General features: G+C 42.2%; 1 protein-coding gene across 4 annotated transcripts in view; it reads right to left on the reverse strand.

Moving 5' to 3' along the window:
* The window catches only part of tmem132e (transmembrane protein 132E), a 426,995-nt gene that overhangs the window by 139,298 nt on the left and 263,094 nt on the right, over nucleotides 1-24,603 (reverse strand). For 2 of the 4 annotated variants that reach the window (XR_014569810.1, XM_083774310.1), the window contains exons 1-2: nucleotides 16,512-16,913; nucleotides 14,544-15,489 (exon numbers count right to left, since the gene is read on the reverse strand). Coding sequence is in view for 3 of the 4 variants with exons in the window: in XM_083774310.1 (XP_083630436.1) it covers nucleotides 14,544-15,489; nucleotides 16,512-16,587 (1,022 nt within the window). In the remaining variant the exon portion in view is untranslated. Of the gene's footprint in view, nucleotides 1-14,543; nucleotides 15,490-16,511; nucleotides 16,914-24,603 lie in introns of those variants that run through there. The other 2 variants (XM_083774312.1, XM_083774311.1) reach the window with 1 other exon arrangement.

Raw genomic sequence — 24,603 nt, forward strand, 5'->3', positions numbered from 1 at the left:
CCTTATCTTCATATAACTGGTCGTCACTAATGCTAATTGCTCATTATCTGATGGCACCATTTATGTCTACTCACTCTGTATCTCAAAGGAGGGCTGAGTGTTCAGAAACCTGCCTACCAGTGACATCATCTGTAGATAGGTTTGGTTTTTATTTATATTCGTATTAATGCAAGAACAATGGCATCTATTTCAGCATGCTAACTTTCCAGAAAGAGGAAAGTTGTAGTTTCTATTAGATTGGAATCCCCATCGATGATGTCACTGGTAGGCAGGTTTCTATATTCACGCCCACAAATGAGATGCAGCGTGAGTAGACGGGAAAAATTGTGTCAAAATGAGCATTGGTGAGGACCAATTACGTGAAAACAAGCTGAAAAGGGGTGATGTGATCCTTGAAGTGCTCCTTTAAGACATAAGAGACACAATTCGCTCCTATCTCTCTCTCTCTCTCTCTCTCTCTCTCTGTTCAATGAAAACTGCAACTTCAGATGACATCACCACTCTTTGCACCACGACTTTGGCCGAGCTGACCATTCGTCATCATTTGTTATGTCAACAGTCAGACGTTAGCCAACAGCTGTTGGAATCTTAAGGCATATCGTACATTACGTTAATTACTGCACGCTCTCTAGTCAAGGACTATTGGACCCAAAAACATGCTTGCCAATGAATCACTTCCCCCCGCTGTGATCAGACCAAAGGAAACATGTTAACTGGGCACACCTCAGACACGGCCATGCCAACGAGCAGGCGGGAATGCGCAATTCGTTCATTTATAATCATTAGCTTCGCCGTCCTGAGACGGTGCCCCCTTGCCGTCGTTAATGGATACGCACTAACCCACTGATGACCTTTTCAATATTTCTTAATTTCGGATTGGCCCAATTTCCCCCTGCATGCGTCCCCGAGAAACCATCTCTGTTTCCCCATGATTCATTTAACCATCGTTCTTCACACCGCGCCGTCTAATGGGAGTAGAAATAATGCCAGTGAGCACTTCTCTTTGGCATGGACCGGCTTCAAATATGCAGCCAATAATCTGGTGAGTGGCTTTTCATTTCCTCCACCTCCTCTTGGAAGTGCTGTGACACCATGTGATGTCATCACAAATTATGTACAAAATTACATGGGAGCTGTGCCCTCCGGCACCACACTTCATTGCATGTACAAGATGTATGAATTATGTTAGGATCACTAATTTTGTCACCTGTGCATAATTAGCAATGTGTACCAAGCATGCAATGTCATAGTCTACAAAATGATATAATAACGATAGACTCACAAATGGTGTTATTAATTACAATAATAAAGTTCTCTTCATGTATAGTAGAGTATAGAGTATTTGAAGATTGTAAAAAAACTAAGAAACTAAATGTCTTCTAAATCCTAACAGTTTTCTGTTAACGTATGTTGCTCTGTTAGCAGTGTTCAAACCTGTTCATGTCAAGGATCCCCAACATAATATGCATTTGGCCTCCGCTCCGAGTCTCCGACCCTCATCTCAATATATTTTATTCCAGGGACCAAGATTTGCACACATTTTCAAGATTTTTCAAAAATAGGAGATCCACAAACTCGTCACATCTGCGATGGTTGTAAACCTGTAGATCATCAACAGCTCTATGATCATTGTATGACGTAGCATAAATTAACCACAAAAAGTTGAGCTGGGAATAATATATCCCACGATTTTGCAACCCATTTTTTGACCCAGTGTCAATTATCTAATGTAATCCTGGGCTTCCTCTGACAACCTGGGGGGGCAGCGGACTGTCCTCATGCTTCATTCTATGCATGAGTAGTACAAGCTGCTTCTTTTTAGGAGAGTTTCCCCGGCCGGACGTAGTGTGTGGAAGGAACACGTTATTCCGACCAGTTCCATTTCCCTCCATCAGGCGCCCCGGCTGGCCAGGGGGAGGTAAATTAGAGAACTCTACTGATTTACTGACAAAACCCAGCAAAGGGCAAGATGTAGAGAAAGTAATGAGAGCTGACCAATTTCAATTTCCGTCTGTCGGTGACAACATGAAAATGAGAGGTGCAGTTAAATGGATAGAACCCACAGTGAAACATCTGACTCATCCTGGATCTTGGCTGTAAACCCATAAAAGTTTTGAGGACAACCTGAGAAGCATGATGTGTACAACGTGCGTGCGTGCGTGCGTGCGTGTGTGCGTGCGTGCGTGCGTGCGTGCGTGCGTGATCTTGGATGATGGGTGCTTTGGGCAGATCAAATACAAGATTATCTGATGGAATAGCGGGGGGGAGGGACGTAACATTGATGCTGACTGAGTAATAGGATAAGACTAATTGGCTTTCTACCAAAGCCCTCAGTGGGAAGGATGTCTGCATGTTGCAGACTCGCCAGAGAGGCTCAGTGAATAGATGATCTTGTTTCAGTAGCTGCATGAACCCAGCTCACTTTAACCACTGAGACCCTCTATACGCTTTTCCCTACACCAAATATATCGACACCGAAAATAGCCGATGTACAAGCTCACAATGTGTGACATTGCGACACATTGTGAGCTTGTAGATCGGCTATTTTGGCCAGAATAGGGATGATAGGGCTAAAGTGCTTAAAAAAGAAAAATATTTACATGGAGGTACTGACTATTTGAAACTAGAGCTGGGCAATATATCGATATTATATCGATATCATCATATGAGACTTAATATCGTCGGATTTTCGATAGTGGTATTGTGATATGGCATTCGTTTTTTATATATATAGAATACCGGTATAGAATAAGTGTATTTTCCCGGTTTTATTCACATATGCCTTATTTTATACTTTTTTATTTTATTTTCAAAAATATTTAAACGAGACAATCTAAAAGCTTACAACTCGTGAGAGCTTGTTGATCAGCTATTTTATATTGAGGTGTTTGATGTTTTCTATATCGCCCAGCCCTATAGCTCATGTACAGAAATCTAATGATCTTTAATAAATGAGCATTAAATCTCAATAAACGGTATGTTATCCAATAACCCTCATGTACATTTAACACAGTGTAAAAATGGGACCCGTGTGGTTTGCGTGCTCTGCATTGAAGGTGAAAGGAAACTGAAACAATACGACACTGCTCAGTGGTGCTATAAAATGATAATATGGGTGCTGCCAATCATTCCCTGCAAGGGAATGTATTACAGAATAGATTACAGAATATATCTTATTATAGCACTATCAGTACTACCAGTCCACTATCTATATTTGCCTTACTGTATGTTCGGTTTTCGGTGAGATTTGCCGGGATCCGAATTCCCCAGAATGCAACAGATTTAGCTAGGTTTAATACACACAATTGATTTGTTTAATGCTTCAATAACTTCCTTATTTTACTAATCAAACATGCTTTTTATAGGGTTTTTATTAGTTCATTCTTAAACATAAAACACATATATCAACATTCACACGTTTGTTCAAACTTCCCCACGCAGACTGATATTAGTACCCTGGATTTGTGCTTTGTGCACGCCCTTAAAGTCTAATACCTAACCCTGCTCTCATTTGGAGAAGTGTAGTTATATTGAAACATAAGCGGTATTCCTCCTTTTGAGGTTCCACTTGGTAAGTGTGCATGTGTGCGGTATTCCACTTTGTGTGGTTCCACTATGCTCACTTTGTAATGTGTGTGTGGCTCCACGTTTCTGTGGTGTTCCACCCACTAACCAGGTATGTGGCAAGTATGTGGCCACTTGTAACTATGTGGTTTTAAATCTGCCGTATCAAGATTATTGATTGGAGAAAAGAAACACAATAAACACTTGGTTACAATCTAATTAACATATTACACATTAAAACATAGTTATGAATAATGCACATATATCATTATAATTACCGCTGGCCTTTCTGCTGCTTCTCTCACGATGGTCTGGTGAATCTAAATTCAACCCTTGGCCAACAGTATACTAGAAGCCAGGGAGTTGCTTTGGCAACCAATCAGATCGACAGGGACAGTATTTTTAGCCAATGAAAAGCCACTGGCCACTGGATCTCACAGCCCCCCATTTCACCAGTGGTGCTTGCAAGGAATGCGGTGAGAGACTCACAGAGTTCTCTGTTTCCAGTTATCAGTTAATGTGAACACAGATGATCATCACTTGACCCCTTATATCTTACACCAATTCTGAATACCTTCCTCGCACATCCATATATAACACGACACTGTATATATTTAGTATTCAGACTATAACCCTTTAATAGACTGAAATGCTTGATATAAGTTATTGAAACACTAAGCATTGCTAAGAATGTCAGGATTAGTAGCTACTACTGTACTACTGTACTCTTTACTGACAGCATTTTAATTACAAATGACGAATGCAAGCCATTTCAGGGAATAAGGGCCTGCTATGTAACGAGAATGAGAAGCAGACCTATGAAACAGACCTAAAGAAATCCTCGATTAGCATTCATTTACCAAGATTACATAATACACTTGGTACCGTTATGCAGGTGCAAAGTCCTTGCAATATCCACATTTACAGTAGCCACAGTAATTTTCTTCCAGCAAACGTATTCTAAGCCTGTGCTGAACCATCAGCCAACCTTAAGTCAAATGTTTCCTATTCTCGCTAGTGGCTAAAGCTCCCTCAACAAAGTTACTGAGAGGGATGATACATGTATACAAAGTTCAGTTCCGTTCCTTCAGCATTTTTGTGAAAAGAAAAACCCTACATAAAGGCTGCAATATGACTATTTCATTGACAAAAAAAAGAGTTCAAAGCAGACCATTTCATTAAAGCCCTGGCACACACATCTCTGTTGTATGGCTTGGGCGCATTTAAGAGGATTTCCACACACTATGTAGCATAAATGGCACATTTATTCTACAAAATTCCCCTGCTGCTGCTGACCTTAAATAACACGTTTGCAGAGTCTGGGGACGAGGCAGACAGAGCGAGCAAACGACAAGGCGGGGAGATAGCAGTGTGGAAGAAAGACATTCTGAACATGCACACAGCGAGTTGGTGAGTCTTTGCAGGTGTTACCGGAGTGTTAACCGGCAGACAGAGTAGTATACGGCTGGGAAGTGCTGTTGGCACAATCCAATATGACCCTAATGGAGGAGACGTGGCTTTTTATGTGGACAGTGTGGTGGTGGGCTGCTATGGGGTTGGGGGAGGACAGAGCAAGACTCCCCCAGACCGCCTCCTTCCTTTATCAGAGACCCTGACAAGCACTCGTTCTCTGTGTCACTCGATGTGACCTGACGGGCCGGGCCTGTGGCGGCTGCAGCCCTTTCCCCGCAAGCTATGGCGTGAACACGGCCACGCTGACACTTTCCATCAAAGGGGTGGGGAGAAGACGAGGCTGATAATGCATTGTGACGAGGAGGAGGCACGGAGTGAACCAAGAGAGGAGGAGCAGGAAACAGAGGTCACTCAGGAAGTTGCAGTGTTCTTATGAGGCTCATGAGTCATGCTAAAACAGCAAGGGATCCTCTGCCTTTTTTCTTTATTATTATTTTTGAGTGGTGCAACCACCCCAAGGAACAGCAATGTCCGTGTTCATGTGACTACGGTATGTGACTATGAGCACCAGTTTGACTATGAGTACCAGTAGGGGTGCTGTTGTGCCAGAAACAGAGAGAGATAGTGCCTGCTAATGAGAGAGAGAGAGAGAGAGAGAGAGAGAGAGAGAGAGAGGGAGGAGGAGGGGGGGGTAGAGAGAGAGAGGGGCGTTGCACCACTCAGTTCACACGGGTGTGATTTGTATTCCAAGGCAGGGAATTCATTTGGGGTCCCATGAAGTGAGTGAATGGCAATTTACGGTTCCACTTCCGTCTTTTTTTGTTTAATCACTTGCAATTTCAATGGTTTATTCTGCATTCTATATTATGACTTTGATTGGATGAAATTTGTGACCTACCTGAAAATGTATTTTCTTTTTTCAATGATTATTAAATATCGAGTGATGTATCACCTGTTTTAGTGCAATGAAATAAATAAACAAAATACCATATCACACTGATATTTTAAAGGTGCTATTAGTTTTACAGCACCTTTAACTTTAAGAGTGAATTTTGGTTCCATTTGTACACATAATTAAGCTGGGGACCCCCTGGATCCCCCTCAAAGAACGTGGTTCTCATCTGCGTATCATGATTACACTTTACACAACGTTTTTAGGATTTAAAAAAATCTATCACTGTACCAACTGTACAGCGACAACTTTGTCTCTGGCGACCAGACTGGCTATGCCGGGTGTAATTGCCCTTACTGCTGAGTCGAGCTACGACTTCAGCAGTGTGACGTGTGTTCATGTGCATGGCTTCTGAATATGGGTCACTGTCCTTGGCACGCTTCTCCTGCCTTTTGATTAGAGCCAGGATATTTGAATATTACAGTACAGCACAGAGTACCCAGAGCTCCGGAGTGCTGCACAGTGTATCTAAGAAGACACTGGTGTGCAGCTTTGGGCTTCTTTTTCTGTGAAGTTGCTTATAAACATTTGGTATTTGAGGGTTGCATTTTTTTGGCCTTGTATATAAAGTGTAGTTGCTTATTTGGGCTTGTTACCTAAATGTTGTTTAAACCAGTGGTTCTCAAACATTTGTTTTGGTGTGGTGCAAACTGCAGACGAGGCTAGCATTAATAGGCTAGCATTAACATGTGTGCTATGTGCAGACTGGAGACCTATTGGCTGAGAGCACACTAATGGCACATCGAGCTGAACATTGGCAGCATGTCAGGGACTTCGGCAGATTTAGTGCTGAATCGCGGAGGGCACTTTTTGTGTTTGTATCCCTTGTTAAATTGTCACACTTACTGAAGCGCTGAGGAGCAGCGGCACTTCCAATGTCTATCTGAAGTAATGATAATTAATTATATTTGTATAGCAAACAAGTTTCCAAAGTGCTGCAACAGAGCAGTATTTGAGTATGTAGAATGACCTATAGAACGGTTTAGGAAAACCCCTTGGTGTAGAGGTACAGTATAGGTATTTAAACGTGACAGTGAGTAAAACTGGTAGTGCCCTCCACAGACTATAGGTGCCCGGGCGGTAAAGGCGACTAGGTTTGTCATAAGGACCTCCATTGGAGAGAAGAGCCACCCAACGAGCAGAATATCTGTCTGCATCATGAAGAGCCAAGCGTGCTAGATGACATTAATACTGCAATGCATCGTATCATCACATCACCACGGAAACGGATCATTTGACACACTGCCAATTTCTACATGATTCTATGTACATGACACGCGCACACACACACACACACACACGCACACACACACACACACACACACACACACACACACACACACACACACACACACACACACACACACACACACACACACACACACACACACACACACACACGTTTGTATTACTATACTTGTGAGGAGTAAAACTAAAGCCAAAAATAGCTGAAAAAGTTTGGAGCTTGGGGATATGCATGGGCTTGAGTACCGGTATATGCATGGCACCGGCACACATTTAAGTACAAATTGGCATACATCCAACTCTCTAAACGTAACCTTTAAATGTCTAATCCTATCCCCAACCAGAATCCTTTCCTATAAAATTGTAATCCTGACCCTAATTGTAATCTTTTTTTAACCACTTATCTTGTGAGGACAGGGAAAACTGTCCTCACAATGTCTACTTCTCAAATTCTACTATACAGCACACACACACACACACACACACACACACACACACACACACACACACACACACACACACACACACACACACACACACACACACACACAGTATATTCTGACAGAAAGGCACTGGGAATACCAAGGGGAATTCCACAAGTAGCGAGGCTCTGCCCTCTCCCTGCCTGGCATGCAGTCTTCTTCTGTCATAACAAGCCATGATCTTCAAAGCTGATGGACTGGAAAAGGGAACGGCAGAAGGAATTAACGACCGATGGGGCGGAAGGGTTGTGGGGGGTGGGACTTTCCTTTTCTCCGGGCCTCTGATTCATCTTTAAACATGTTCCTTGTTGCATCTTTAATTGTCTTCCTTGACACAAAGGGGGACCTCAGCTGTTGGCTTCCAGAACTATTAAACTCACCTCACCTTCCATCGAGCCTAGAACACCCATGGTGCACCAACAGGGCTTCCACCTGCCTCTCTGACCCATCATGAGACCAATTAAGTCTTATATCTTACAATGATTCTCAACCGTTTCAATTTCAAGGACGCCCAATAACAGTGTTGCCACATGTATACGATAATTATTGTATTTGTACGATAGTTTTGCCCTATGTACAATGTACGATCAATAATCCCCAAAATGCCCAAATCGATACGATAATTTCACCAGAAAAAAGTGTGTGAATTTTCTAAATTCCCTAGCTGCTGAATTCGGGATTGGGTAATAAATAAGTCAGTAGTAAATCAATAAATCTGACTAGATCTGTACAGGCATTAAAAACTGGTCCAGTTTGTGTAACATCCAGGAAGTTGCCTGCTGCCACATAGCATAATATGCTATGTGGCAGCAGGAAACGTTTTGAGACTCCTACGTGACAAGTCTCAAAAAAGGTTGTTTCTTACACTAAATACACATTTTATGGTGAAATTACATATTTACACAGTGATTTATCTTTTTTGGTGGTGTACGATAGTTTTCTTTCAAATACGATAATTTTAAGCCTCCGGTAGGATAATTTTACATTTCCCATCTGGCAACACTAAACCAGAATTTGATATGCATTAAGGCACGGACCACCATTTGACACCATGCTTGTTTTTAAATCTGTGGGACCCCACACTATAAAATCATCAATGTTCATTTAACTCTACAAACTATACAAATGTGTATCTATAAGCTCACAACATACATTGTATGTCCAAAACCATTACTTTTCAAGAACTGGAAGAAAACCTGTGTTCCAATGTATCCAATGTAGAGATAGCCACAACTCACAAGCTCTTGTTACCGGTCTTTTAGAAGCGATAAGAGGCCCATACACAACACACGCACACACACGCATGCATGCACGCACACACACACACACACACACACACACACACACACACACACACACACACACACACACATACAAGCTGGCAAAGAAAAACATTATGAAGCTGTACTGTGGAAGATCCTGGCAGATATAGACAGAGCCATGCTCAGTTAAATGTTTCAAGGGGTTGGGGCTATTACAGAGGTCCCCTCGTTTTACTGGGTCTCCTGATTCATACATATTCTAGTCTATTACAGGCCAGGGATTCCTAATGTTTCCATGCCAAAGAACATCCCCAAATATCCATAGCCTCTGGTTTGTGAATAATAGGATGACAATAATGAGAGATTCAAATTACCTCTGTTTATGTATTTATTTTCCAATTGGCCCCCACTTTGAAAACCACTAAAGATCTTTTACACAATCTTGACTTCAGGCAAAGGCACATGTCAGTGAAATTATCATGAAACAGTGAATCATTGCTATGGAGGGATGGCAACTAGACTGATATCAGGTCATACTGCACATTCCAGTGAGCGAGAGTCTCCTTGAGCACAGATGTTGTTCTGATGGTGTGAAGACACATGCTTGGGATTCTTCGGGATGATAATTAATGGTTAGGAATTTGTTCTGTGTAGAGAGGGCTTCTTTGTCATTATAACTGAATGTTGTGAGAGACACCTTTAACCACTTGAATCCTGGCTATTGTCAGTAAAAGCCAATGCAATGACAAAGTACAGGGATTAGCTGGTTTATTCAGTGAAAGTAATTGATAAATATGTTGTACAGTACACCACTCCCGTCAAATCAAGTGTTTACGCTCCAAAACAGTAAATCTTTGCTAATGCTCTAGACAAAAAAGGTGTGTGTTGTTGTAGTCTGTAGCGTTTCATGATGGATGCCACTGTCATGTTACATCTGCGTGATGTGTTAAATGTTGTGATCATTACCGATGCTGCAGTACTTTGGCTGCCTGCAGAGCATTCACCCACCACAGCATGTGGTAGCTTTAGCATTGTGTGCTCTCAACATTTACACCGTCGTGAACAATGAATGACAAGATCTTTACTACAGGGTGGCCCGTAGGGACTATAGGGACTGAGCTGTCTAGAAGAGGGTCTGTCTGTCTGTCTGTCCATCTGTAGATAATCTCCAAATGTCTAATATACACTGCCAGTAGTGGGAAATGGGAATGTATTATTATTTTTTGGACAAAACTGACATCACCAACATAACATCAGAGAGCACCATCTTGTTATTTCGGTGTGGCTCTGTGGGGGTGCAGCTGTCTATAAGAGTCAGGGCCATGCAGTCTGTCTGTCCGTCCGTCTGTGCGAGTGTGCATCCAGAGCTAATCTTGCAAATGTCTGGGTCGGCCGGCGGCAAATTTCTTGTACACACTTTCAGTGTGCCACAGATTCGTTATTAAGATATGTTTTAGACTTTTTTATATATATTGTTACGACCCCGTCTAAATATGCTATTAACTTTGGAAGTCAATGTGGCTTATTAGGAGTCATACGTCAATAATGTTGTAAACGTCAAGACCTAGATGGCTGGCCACATGAAGTCTGAGAACCCCATGTGGATCCAACACTAGGTGGCGTGGTTCACTGAAAACAACCTCGCCCTTATAATAACATCAAAAAGACAAAAGAGCTCATTGTGAACTTCAGAGAGACTTGAGCACGCCCCCATCTCCGTCAACAGGGGTGGAGGTGGAGCGTGTCACCACTCACCAGCTTCAGATTTTTTTGGGGTCCACATATCAAAGGACCTCTCCTGGGCCCTCAACACCTCTGCCCTGAAAAAGAAGGCCCACCGACGTCTGTTCTTCCCAAGGAGGCAAAAAAAATCTCAATCCCAATCCCAAGTATTCGGTTATCGGTATCGGTTCGTACCACAGGAAGCATCCTCATTCCTCACAGCATCACAACTTGGGAGTGTCAACTCCCATTGGTCTTCTCTTGAGTGAAAAGACAGGTAAAGAGTGAAATAATGACCCATCCATCCACCCACCCACCATGAAAGATGAAGAAAGACAGTAGGAATGATATAACATGGTGGTTTTCAACCCCTAATGCACTTGTATTCCAAAAAACAGAAGTACTTGGTATGCAGCCAGGAGTAAAGGCTGATTTATGCTTAGATGCGTGTCTGTGTCGTGCACCCAAAACAGCCAATCTACAAGCTCAGAACGTGTCGCAGTGCAACGCGCTCTGAGCTTGTAGATCGACCATTTCTGACACCGAGTTTAGCCTCCTTCTAATGGGCTGTATTCTAGGTCAGGATACTCAACACACATTACTTTGCGAAGTGCTAGACCAGCCAGAAGTGGAACCAGTGAAATGAAATAATTATATTGTATAGCTCAACAGTGTGTGTAAAAAGGTCAAACTGGGCCATTTTTGAGAGTCCATAACTTTTGGAGATTGTAAGAGTCTTTTCTGCTGCACTGCGAGATAACACTAATGAACCGTTTTCTGTAGCCGCAAATTGTAGCAGTGTCATTCCTGCCGGGGCTTAATGAGTTATTGAAGCCTAATTAATTCTGTGCAAATCCCTATACTGAAGTCTCTGAGAGTTTTTGTAATGATAACAGTCACTTTTACAACAAGTTTCATCATCATTCATAGGTATTGCTCTCTAATATTCGGCCTGTTCCTCTAAATTACTTTCCACATTCTTCATCGCTTTGTTTCTCCTTTTGTGCATATAAGTGTGAGTCATAATATATTCTCTATCAACAACTCAGTATTGATGAGAGGTGCAGAAACTAAACATAGACATGTCTCACATCCCCTAAGCTCTAGTCTAATTCCACAAGAAGTGGGTCACGCTCATGAGGAATAGTAATGTTGTTAATTGTTAATTAATACACTTCATGCTCCTATTGCCAGTAGGGAGATTGCGCAAGTAATCTGATTAACGATGATTTCGAAATAGGTATGGAAGAGCAAAGAATACACCTGATTCGATCGTACAACACGGTATAATAGTTCGCGTTAGGGGTTAAAGGAGTAGTACCCCCAAAATACTATTTTTGAGGGGCGCAAGCCCCTTTAATGTTTGTCTTTAGTTCAATGTTTGTTTTGTAAACAAATCGAAAATGAAGGGAAAAGTTACGTCATAATGTGTCATGTACGTCATATTGTCTCTTTATTGTTAATGGCGTTTAATGTTTGTGTTTGCACCGTTTGTTTCATATCACCATTACATCACCTAATCAACATGAGCTAGGCTTTAATATATTAGCGCCCCTCACTTCACACAGGTGTGATTCTTTCAATTCACCCCCATGAAGCCTTGAATTCACTGAGATGTTTTAGTTTTTGTCAATACTTTGATGACCGGTAGAGTCTTGGTAGGAGACTCATAGAGCTGTATTTTGCGTGTCTTAAGTACCAGGTCTTATTACTTAACTTAAGACCTGGAGGTGTGGTCAATGCTCTTTGGCCACTCAGAATAGCCAAATGGCACGCCTCCAGGTCTTAAGTTAAGTAATAAGACCTGGTACTTAAGACATGCAAAATACAGCTGAGCCCATAGACTAGACTCTAGTGAGTCTCCTACTGACCGATGACCCCGTCATCAAATTATTGACTAAGGGCCGATTCATACTCCTATTTTACCGCTGTTTCGGTGCTGTAGTGCCGAAATGATTTCGGCTCGTCAGAAATTTTCAGTAGCACCGAAGAGCCGACTTTAGGACGGTACCCGCCCCCCCGAACCTCAAATGACGTCAAATTGTAGGCTCTACAGAGCCGAACCGACTTTTATTCGGCTCTAAAATAGGAGTATGAATCGGCCCTCAGGAATGCGACAAAAAACTAAGAATCTCCATGAATTCAAGGTTTCATGGGGTGTGCAATTGATTAAAAATAAGTATTATTTTCGGTGAACAGCTCCTTTAAGTGTCTTGCTCAGAGACACCTCGACAGTGACACATGCCGGGGCCACTGAACCCTCTACCCATTCGGCTACAGTATGGCCACCCCTGCATTCAATTCATGAACCTTGGTTGTCAAGATGGCCATCTCTGTTGACAGAGCTGTGACAGGTGAGAAATGATATGCCACCCAATGTAGACATTATTTTGTAAACAAGTGTCAGCACAAGGACTTGTTCTGGACTGTAACTGTGAGTGTGAAGCAGTGCTTTTCTCTCAAAGTGTGCAGTCACTCTCAGCAAGCACTTCCTGGATAAATACAGGTTAAGTACAGCTTAACACCAGAATATATCCACACTGGAAAGTTTACGACAAACTTTATCAATTAAGTCATGAAGTGCTGCACTGCAAATGATTTGTATGATCAGCTACTGAGTAAACAAAATGTGCTTCGTATGTTAAGTACTTCAAAGGGCCAACAAGACTCCGATTCTACATCTTTCCCTCTACTTTATCTTGCCTGGCATTTAATTACTGCTGGCAAATTCCTGGGCTGAGTGAAAGGAGCATTAATGATAACAATATGCAACATAGTCGTCTGTCTTTTCAGAGGTAAAATGGGCATCAATAGTATTGCATCTGTTGGAGGTAAATGACTAATACAGAAATACAAGGGAAGAGGAAAGAGACGGCAGGGAATAGACCAACAGTACGGTTGTGGGCCCCATGCCATTTCTTAGATGTAACAAAATGCTCACACACAGCCACACAGTTGTGGATGAAACTCGCCAAATTTGATCTTTTCTAGGCCTACGTATATGCTGAGCAGCATGTCTGAGGTGGATCAGATAAGGAGATAGAGATAGTTAGGAGAAGTACAACCCCTGAAATGGTCAAATGTCACAATCATTTAAAAATGGCTGATTTCCTGTTGATCATGGCAACATGGCCTTTTAAGCTGGGTATGATACATGTACCTACCAAATGTTTTACAACTAGTGTGTGAGACTTAAACTTTGAAATTGTATAGGGGATGCTATCACAACATTTTGGCACACCCATTTCCATGACCAATACAATATATAATTTGTCAATACTAGTGATTATATTACTGTGACTAAAACATGAGTCAAACAACTATTTCCAAGTCTAGTATTAACTACTTATTTTAAGGACAAATATGAGTTTAATGAGTTTTTTGACTGAATTAGTCTCATCCTCATTGTGTCCTTTTATAGAATACACTGTAATTTAATATTCAAGGTGCATGTGCATGTTTGTATTTTGTGTATTCGTTTCGGCATGTTAATGCAAGGTTAATACATGTGCATGTACTGTATGTAACGGTCAGTAGTCTTTGCTTTAATTTATGTTCATTTAGCTTTCCAGGGGTAGATTAATGCATGAATTCTGTTATTCTGTGGGTGATCAGGTGGGGTGGGAGAGGCCAGTTTCAAGACAGCTTTTGTTTCTTTCAAGTTGCCGTTGTTTACGTATGCATGGATGTATTTGTAGTATTGCTCCGTCTACTGTACTTACTACTTGCTGTATTTCTGTTACATGGACCCTCTCGAAAACGAGATGATACATCTCAAGAGGATAGGACGTAGTTATGGTGTTTTGTGTGAACGGAGCTTAATGCTGGAGATGGAATGAAATCACAATGTGTGTACAGCTTTCAGGGATTAGTGGTGGGGAGGGGGGTGTCTGTGTAACTTACTTGAGGGTGAACTGCTCGATGGTGGAGTTAGGCATCAAGTAGAGGAAGATCCTGAGCGTCTCACCGGGCTTCAGCGGTTTGTCAGGCAGCCTGAGGAACATGTTCTTGTCCAGCTGCTTGTCCACCAGTAGCTGCTCCTGGCTGGCCTGGTACAGGCTGATGCTGCCGATGCGCAGCAGGGGGTGGTGTGACGGCGGCTCTCCCCTGGAGCCAGCACCCCTTTGACCTTCGACGCACTCTCCGCCCACGCTGGGCTCGTGCAGGGTGTAGTAAAGCTCCGCTTGGAGGGTTTCGCTGGTGAGGCCGTCCAGGAGCCCGTCGGAGCCTCTCCTCCGTCCCAACGGGGCCATGTTGGTGTTGAACCAAGAGGCGGGCAGCTCCAGCTGGGCCAGGCACTGCGCCAGGTTACCTCGCATCCGGCAGGAGGTTTTGGTTTCGCGGACATCGCGGAACGCGTGGAGCCGGACGCAGGGCAGCTTGTCCTGGGCCTTGAAGTCGTCCCAGTCCCGGCCCGCGATGTAGAAGAACACCTGCACCGTAGGGTTGTTCGAGAAGACCCGGGATTGCACAATGAAGGCCCGCACCTTCCAGTTGACTGTCAGTTGGCCGGGGATGTCGAGGGGACTGGTTGGCTGGAGGAGCTCCTTGGACAGAGCCTGGTCCTGGGCAAAGGGCCCAAAGCTTATGTTGATGGCAGGAAAGTCTTTTGTCTGGAACACTACAAAGCTCTCTGAGCGCTGCAGTGGGTGTCCAGAGCTAGGGGCATTGCCACCGCCGCCAACAGTCTGGCCCGTAGCCTGGGCCTCTCGCAGGAAGAACGCCAGCTGGGCATTTGAGAGCTTGAAGTTGGCGGGAAGGTAGACACGAGGAGGCGCTGGGCTGGCTGTTGACGCCGAGGAACTGACGAGGCCGTCTGCGCCGGTCGGCGAGGTTCTACCTGCAAGCGCTGGGAAAACAACAAGAGAGGAAAGATGAGTTGAAAGATTGAAAGATGTTAGCCATACACTTAAAACCCCATACGTTGCCGAGTCCCTCAGGTGTCTTATGTTTTCGATCTAAATTAAATATGTTCGCTGCAATTAGCATATCTACAAGCTTACATACAACGCAATGCATTGTATGTAAGCTTGTAAATCTGCTATTTTCAGAACACGGATGCTGTTCACTAATCGCAGTTGGTCTTTCTTTCTTTTTTAATATAACAATGTTGGTGAGATCGAAAATAAATTAAGAGAGAGAGAGAGAGAGAGAGAGAGAGAGAGAGAGAAAGACAGAGATAGAGTTTTGATTGTTTTGTTCAACTTTTGCTTTGGCAATGTAAACGTTATCTCATGCCAATAAAGCCCTTTTGAATTGATTTGAATTGGAAATTGAAAGTGAGAGAGAGAGAGAGAGAGAGAGAGAGAGAGAGAGAGAGAGAGAGAGAGAGAGAGAGAGAGAGAGAAGGAAGGAAGGGTCAAAGTGGAATGGACAGATGGAAGGTATTCACATAGGTCAGCTCCGTTCACTGAGCCGCAGAAGTGGGGGATATGGAAAAGGTCAGCTCACGCTAATCAGTTGATAGCTGGCCAATACATGTCAAGCACTCTGGCTCCAGAAAGAAACGTGTTGCAGAAGTTGCCTGGCAACTGATCATTATCGTTGTGATGGGACCAAGTGCTAAATCATCTGGTCCTCCAATGGGATGCACACAACGCTCAATAGCCACTGCAAAACTTTCATGCTGCAACACTTTCAAACAGACAAAACCAAAAAAGCATGGCTCATCATTTCAAGGGCCAATGTACATAGAAACTCTCATCTCCGGCTACAATGGCATATCAATTTACATGTACGGTGTCTAGTGATGGTGAAAATGTCCAACCAACCGATCAAACATGCACAGCTCAACTCATTATACATTAGCAGTCAAAAGTGGCTATACAGTAAGTCCTCATACATAGAACAAGCAGCATGAATGTGACATACTTATCAAAATTAGCCAGAACTGAACGCAAAGATATTGCATTTCCCCACGGTCCAAATAATAGAAAAAAAGTCCCATATTCCAAATGGATTTATCATTGAAGTTGTATCGTTAAATACAAAAAAAAAATCTGAAAAGCTTTTTGAAGCCTGAAAAATATCCACCTCTTCAAAAGCCGTTAGTTACTCAAAGAGACTCCAAATAAGTTTCTTTCTTTCTTTTCTCATGTATTGCTCTAGAAAATCGTATCCAGTCCCATGTACAAAAAGAAAAAAATATACATTTGTAAAGTGCAGTGGCAGTTCACACTTCAGTCGTTGGTTACAAGATCCCGGCGAGTCTCTTGAACTTGTGCTTCTGTAAGTCTCTGTGGTTAAGGTCGTAGTCCAGCGTGGTTTAGCCCTGTGCTGTGGCTCTTTGAATCCCAGACTGCACTCTGCTCCGCTCCGGGGCAGTCAGTCTCCGACAGACAGGCAGGCACGGCCTCCTCCCAGCTGGTGGGCTGTACGCCGCTACAGACAAAGCCTCTGACACCGCCCCATCTTGCCACACCTAGTCTCCCTAGTCTATAATCACCATTTTAGCTCCCAGACTGAGCTGAAGACATACAGCCCTCAAAAGGGCCTGACTTAGACCCACACACACACACACACACACACATACACACACAATGAGGTGGGGGAAAAAAAATGAACATTCTCTGACTTGATTCATCCTCTCCCTGTGGACATGTTCAGGCAGACTCCTGTGTGTGTGTGTGTGTGTGTGTGTGTGTGTGTGTGTGTGTGTGTGTGTGTGTGTGTGTGTGTGTGTGTGTGTGTGTACGTGCGTGCATGCGTGCGTGCGGTGAAAGGTGAGTGTGTATGTGCGTGTGAGGTGGGACGAGAGATGGGGGTTGGATGTATTGCTTGGATGCCTTTAGGCCAAACAAGCGAGAGAGAGCGAGAGGGGCGGGCGGGTTAGGTAAAGATTATTGATGAATTAGCCCATGGAGCTCTCCCTATGTTCCCCTCCTCCTCTTTGTCTGCCCTGGCCCCCGAGAAGGCAACGAGAATGAGAGGATGCCAGGAGGAGGGGGAGGGGACCCTCTCTCTCTCTCTCTAGTAACATGTGGCTGGAATTCCAATAATACAAGGCAGAGGAATCCATGGATGTCTCTCTCTCTCTGTGTGTGTGTGTGTGTGTCTGTGTCTCTCTCTGTGTGTGTGTGTGTGTGTGTGTGTGTGTGTGTGTGTGTGTGTGTGTGTGTGTGTGTGTGTGTGTGTGTGTGTGTGTGTGTGTGTGTGTGTGTGTGTGTCCTAAAAGCGAATGGCACACAGTGCTGGCCGGCCCGGGTCAACAAAAGATGAGGCAGCAGCCCGGGCAACATTCCACACAACAAAAAAGGGACTGCAGAATGTCACCCAAATAACCTATTGATCATTATGTGCAGTTTTCCTTTTTCATACTGCCTATATTTACTCAAACATCCATTTGAGTTCAAAAGCAAGCAATAGACTTTTTTATTACCATAATTCTGTCCCAATGCAAATCTTGTAGATGTTTTTCATTAGCTAACTCCCATCGCTTGAAATCGGATATCTATTAAGGGGAGTGAGTGTGCTTTCGTGCCAAAGGGACCACAGGGCCAATAGGGCATTGGGTCAATGCCCAAAACTCTGAGGAATCTGTGATGGAGTGTGTCTTTTTGATGCTTTCGCCAGACAGCAGAGAGACACACGGGAGAACAAGGGCTAGGGGATGACCTGTAAACACGAGTCCCCGACCCAGAACCAAACTGGGGGACGCTGCAATTTTATGCTTGACGCTCTAACCATTACATTATGGAAGAGCCAACGTGATGAAGTGTCTCTTAATAGGGCTGCTATGGTGCAGTACTCTCATTCTCATGGTACCGCCGACTACACAAACCACTTTTTATATTCATACAATGAATGCACTGAATAGGATCATGAACAGAATTATTTTCATGTATCCACTTGTAACTCAGAGAGTGCATGAATGTAACCAAATGGACCCATGAGTTATTTACAATTTAGTCATTTAGCAGACGCTCTTAATCCAGACACAAGGTTAGGTAATAAATCAAATGCGTAGAAAATAAAATGAAACTATACACACTATGGGCTGTATTTTGCGTGTCTTAAGTACCAGGTCTTATTACCTAACTTGAGTAAACTAAAGACCTGGAGGCGTGATCAATGCCATTTGGCTATTCTGAGTGGCCAAAGAGCATTGATCAGGCCTCCAGGTCTTTAGTTTACTCAAGTTAGGTAATAAGACCTGGTACTTAAGACACGCAAAATACAGCCCTGCAGGTCTATCCGTCTACATAACATCTAAATTACAGTTAAATGAACACTGAGGATTTAATCGTGTACACCCCCTCGTACACGTCTCGGCGGTGGAGTCGAGAGACGAGAGAGGATTGCGGCTCCCGTTGCGTCGCGGGAGCTCGGGGCTCCACCCACTAACAGCGAGATCTCACAGAGTGGGTGGGTGGATACAGATGGGCTTGAAGCCCTATCACTTTCACCGGCTTCCCTATTAGACCTCGGGCCAAATTGAGTTGAATGCTCTTCCTGTTGTGCTCCTGTTACATGAAACATCTGTTGTGTGTGTGTGTGTGTGTGTGTGTGTGTGTGTGGGGGGTGCTCTTCTCAGGGCTCATTCCATCCATCAGAGTACTGATGGGGACTAATGAAAGACGCTGTATAGTGCTGTATAAGTTGGATACTCTTGTGCCGTTATGCCAATAGCAAAAAAAACAAAACAAACACAACTTCTGATTTTAATCCGAACTCAATTTATTTTAGCAGAGAATCTTGTTCGGAGATGTATCAGAACTGCCAAATGTTCAAGCCATTCATTGAAGAGGGTTTGTTGCATACTAAAGAGTCCCTCTCAAAAAAGGGTTATTAGGCAGCTGCTTCTGCACAGCAATCCAATAAAGTTTTCATTATTGTCACAAAGAAAGTAAAAATAAAAGAGTAAAAAATTCCACTCGTACTGAATCGTACTGCTTTACCATTTAGACGTGCTGAATATAGTACAGACGGTTATGGAATTAAAGAATGGGAAGTTATTGTAAGCATACAAGCCACAAACCTGAAATGTTGCCATTTATTTAAGCCTGTTATTGACAAAATATGGAATATGTCTAAATATAATTAGCTCAGGCAGTGCTTGAGTTGCCAAGAAGCTACTTCGTTTGCATAATAGTTATGCAGATCAAAGATAGTCTTCAGCAGCAAAATATGATTGACAGCTAAACAAAATATTGGTTCATGAAACAAAAAACATAAATAATACGGAAATAGCTGGCATACTACCATAGAGCTGCAACACACACACACACACACACACACACACACACACACACACACACACACACACACACACACACACACACACACACACATTATGACAACAACCAGTATGAATTTTGATTTGGTATAGATTTTTGGATAGTCACTTAAACTTAAGAGTCACTTAGAATCCATCAGATATTGTTTAGCTTCTGAGGGATAAGAGGTAACCACATTTTCTCTTGCTTACTTCCTGGTAGGACGTTCATTTAAGGATATGCTTTTAGTGAGCCAGAACACTGAAATGAAGCGTGCACATCTTGCAGCCTATGAAGGCAGCTGACCGTGGAAGCCAGATGTTGTGAGGAAGGCACAGATTGAATAAACATCACTTAAGGAAAGTATCAGGAAAGAAGATGTTTGAGAGTTTAGAGGAAAATTTGCAGCGTCCTTACTCAACTACAAATGTGGCATCCCCTGAAGCTTTCCTATCGATCCTCATCTCAGCCCTTTCCCGCTGCCTTCCTCTACATTGCACTGAATATCAATACCCTGGTCCGATGATCTACGCTCGCTCTGTCTACCACGTGATCATCTTCCACTTTTTGAAGATGTTTGGGGAAATCAGACATATAAAACATTTTTATGCCTTTTCCTATCGCTTATTCATTGCATTTTTATGATGGAAGGATTTAAGAAAAGCCGTCTAGTGGAGAGGCCAGGACCAAAATTTTGATGAATGTATCCATATCTCGCATCACTGAGACTTGGAATGGAAATAAATACTTCTAATGTAAAACGGATTGCATCATCAATCCATTAGCTGTGCAAACAAATCAGAATGCAGATGAAAAGTGTAATATTTTCCTGCATGTCTGTATGAGGAAACCTTACTTTTTCTTGAAGGCACTGGTGTTGGCATATCTACCAAAACTGTACTGTGCCCTACTTGTTTGTACGAGTCCTGCTAGGTTTTGAATGAAAGTAAATTTTCCATTGAAACAAAGTGGGCAGCATGCATTCAGGCTTTCACGTGATGAGCTACTGTATATCGTCAATGTAAGGTGGAAAACGAGCGCTCGAGCGCTGTTCATGCAGCCTGAACTGAGGCAAGCTGGAGTTGGAAATACATTGTTTTCAAGGGGGCGGCGCAAATAATAGCTATTTTAAGCATGTGTGCAACATGCCAACTGTTTTAAAGTATTGTACAGTAACAACTAAAGTCTCTTTAATGTTTATGTTGTACTATTACTACAAAATCTAAAATAAAGGGATTTAAGATCAGTAAAGCTGGGCTGTTGCCTGAGTCCAATGCATTTCTGACTACTTCTGGTCTAACCTTGGAGGAAAGCCTGGTCTCTGTTTCAAAACTCTGGTAGTTGGTACATTCTATCATTGCTAGAATCAGGGTTCAAATCCCTGTGCTGCTGGCTGTCTCACCGTTGTCCTATGTTTAAGAGTTAATGTTATCACTCAATTCATACTCACGCTGTTCATTGTACACTTTACACTTAATTGTGTAAAATGATCTAAAACACAGGGTCAGCTTACTTTTGGAGGAAGTGGGGATCGAACTGGCGACCTTGGTCGAAGCGGGGATCAAACTGGTGACCTTGTGGTCTTGTGGTCTCAGAAATGACAGTTTTAAACATTTCTGTACACATGTCACCGAAACTATCTAAAATAATTGTTTAGACGTGTACAAGTCATATTAGACTATATTGTCTTGGATAATTTGAATTATAAAAAAATAAAAAATAAATCAAAAAGGGGGAAAACAGATCTACAAGCTTACAAACATTTTGAAAAAAAATTATATTATCGTAACAATACAAAATGATCGTCTCAATATTATTATCAAGGTATTTGTTCAAAATACGTGTGATCATGTCCATGCCCCCCAGCCCTACATATAGTACAATAAAAAGCAATGCGTGTGATTAGATTTAGAATAGAAGTTAAAACGATTTTTTTTATCCAGCAATTTGTCCTGGCCCTAGCTGCCTCTGACCTTCGCAGGCAGGAAGCTCCATTATTGTAGAGAATATTATGTCAAGGCAGCATTCTGAATTTTCTTTAGTAAGCATCATAGAGTACCATAATAAATTCCATATACAGTACTTAATTCAGCAGAATAATTCATTGTTAATGCCTAATAAGATCAGCAATATGATCCATAATTCATATTGACAATATTATTAACATTTATTAATAAGGTAACAAGGTTACGTATATATACACATATGGGCATTCTGTCTTATCTGTCTCTTGGGAAACTATTATGAAGGAGCCAACAACTGAATCTTGTATGTGGTGCCTTTATGCTGAGAGCTGATTCACATTCAGCAGGCGTCTGAGCCTCGCTTGTTGATGTCAACTGACCAGCAGACACTAGATGCACTGCATGCAACCAAATGAATTATGTAAACTGGCCATGCAGCCTTACACCTCAATCTTTACACGTAATGCTGGGTGAAACCTTGACACCTCTTTATCGTAATATCTCCCTACTTTTACATTACTGTACTGCCAAAGTTTCCGAACAAGGCAAATGACTATGACTGATACATTGAAATGTACTACTTTTCATCTCTTTAACCAGTCCATAGACCAACCAATCGACCATAATAACAGACTATAGGATTAGGGTTTTGTACTAATACTGCCCTCTCAACCCATGCCATTTCTTCACGCAAATATACCGTTAAATAATGAACTAAAATGTACCGTATTGTTGTTTGGGATTCATCAATGCAATATGTTTACCATTGCATGGTTTAGTAACTTGGATGTGTCTGAAACTCTAGCAACTGAAATTTTGATTTGAATGGAAAACCAATTACAACTTATCGGACCATCAGCATGCTATCCTGTACCGTCTAACTTTTTAATCAGGGATGTATCATCTGTAATACCTATATTTTTCTATACTGTGGGATGGGCATTCAAAGAGAAATCCTATGACTCAAACTGTGTGGTGGATTTATTATACAGTCTAAAATACAGACATAACTCATTCACGCACACAAATGTAATCACAGAGAAAACTGAACTTCTTTTCATTTATTTTTTTACACATCAATGGACCTCGTCAGGCTGGCATTACCATACGGATAGAGAGTAACTGACAACCTAAAAGAGAGGTTTATAATGTAACAAAGGATTTGCGAGGAAGGATTGCATGTGCCACATTTGGGACCCACAAAGTAGCAAATACGTCATATGTGCCTTAGCTCTCTGTGCCACTAAGACGCCTCATATACCTTTTGTTCTTATGCTGCCAAATGGACTCTTACAGGCACAGCTACTGCATGCATGAGTAGAATGGATTGATGAAAGGCTGTGAATGCCTTGTGGCACTGCGATATGTGACTCAATGCTATCTGCGTCTCACACAATCTAGAGAATTCTCCAGAGGGGACATGCCTCATGTGGTTAACCGAGCTTCACAATCGTCTGAATACAGAGTGGCCCGTTGCAGTGATTCCCAACCTTTTTAATTTCAAAGACCTCCGGTTTGAAATGCAGTAGGTCACACGAGTGCCCATTTGATACGATTGTAACGATTTGTATCTGGGACCCCAATCTAACCTGTGGAATATACTCAAGGTTAATTTAACTCTGAAAGTGAACAAATGGAACCAAATTGACCCTCATGGGGTCCATTTGTAAATTGTACACGCAGGAGTTAAAGCCCCCCAAGTTCCAATTTGATTCCTAACTATCAATCATTTTCCACATTGAGAACCTATGCCTAGCCTATGTGTCCCTCCCTGTAGCTTTTACAATATACTCTTGCATTTTATTTACTTAGTTCACCCCACTGACTCCATCCTTTTTGAAGGCTTGGAGTTACGTATTCCTCTCACAGAATATTTTTTACAATCTACGCAATTTTGTTAGAGGATTAAACACTTTCTAGACAATATTAAGATTTTATACATCATTGGACAGGATCCGCTTCTGAATTATGCATCACATGAAATAATAATTAAAGAGAAGAAGAAAAAAAACATTATGAATGGCGTGAACACCAGGTCCATAACACTTGCTAGCCTTGCATTAGACTCAACTCATGTGAACCTGACAGCATACCATCATTCTGACCAATCTGTATCAATGTCACTCCATCAAGGAAACCCAGAGGAATGCTGATGCCAGAAATTTGCTTCATTGGTCACATCATTCATATAGGGTACTCTGGCTATGCTGAGAGATTGAAAACTCAAGAGTTTGGACGTAACGCTACGCTACGTCTATTTTCAATATTGTCCTTGGAGTAGCCTGGTTTCAGTTTTTATTTTTACTGTTGTGGGTTTAATTAATGCTGTAAGTTAAGTTACATTTTGGCATTCATTCACTGCACTAGACCTCATTCAGCTACACATTACTAATTATTGCCCTTTGGAGATGATAAAGCATCATTCATTTTTATCTAGGCTATGAATATTTCACCAAGATGCATATATTATATACTGTACATCATAGATAAAAAAAGAAATACCAAAAGCACAACTCTAACCGAAAGACTAAGCAAAATATCAAAACACACAGTCACAGTAGTAACCAGCTGTGTGTGCATGGGTGGATACTAAGTTTAGCTTATTATCACATTAATCATTAATAGCTGTGCGGTCAACGTAAATCATATATATCATATCATAAATTGATGATCTGTGATAAATATCAAAACACACAGTCACAATATATACAGTATATATATATATATATATATATATATATATATATATAGAGGTAGAGCAGGTCGTCCAATGATCCATGGGTC

The sequence above is a fragment of the Protomyctophum parallelum genome, assembly GCF_964188405.1.
Source record: "Protomyctophum parallelum genome assembly, chromosome: 1".
Lineage (NCBI taxonomy): Eukaryota > Metazoa > Chordata > Actinopteri > Myctophiformes > Myctophidae > Protomyctophum > Protomyctophum parallelum.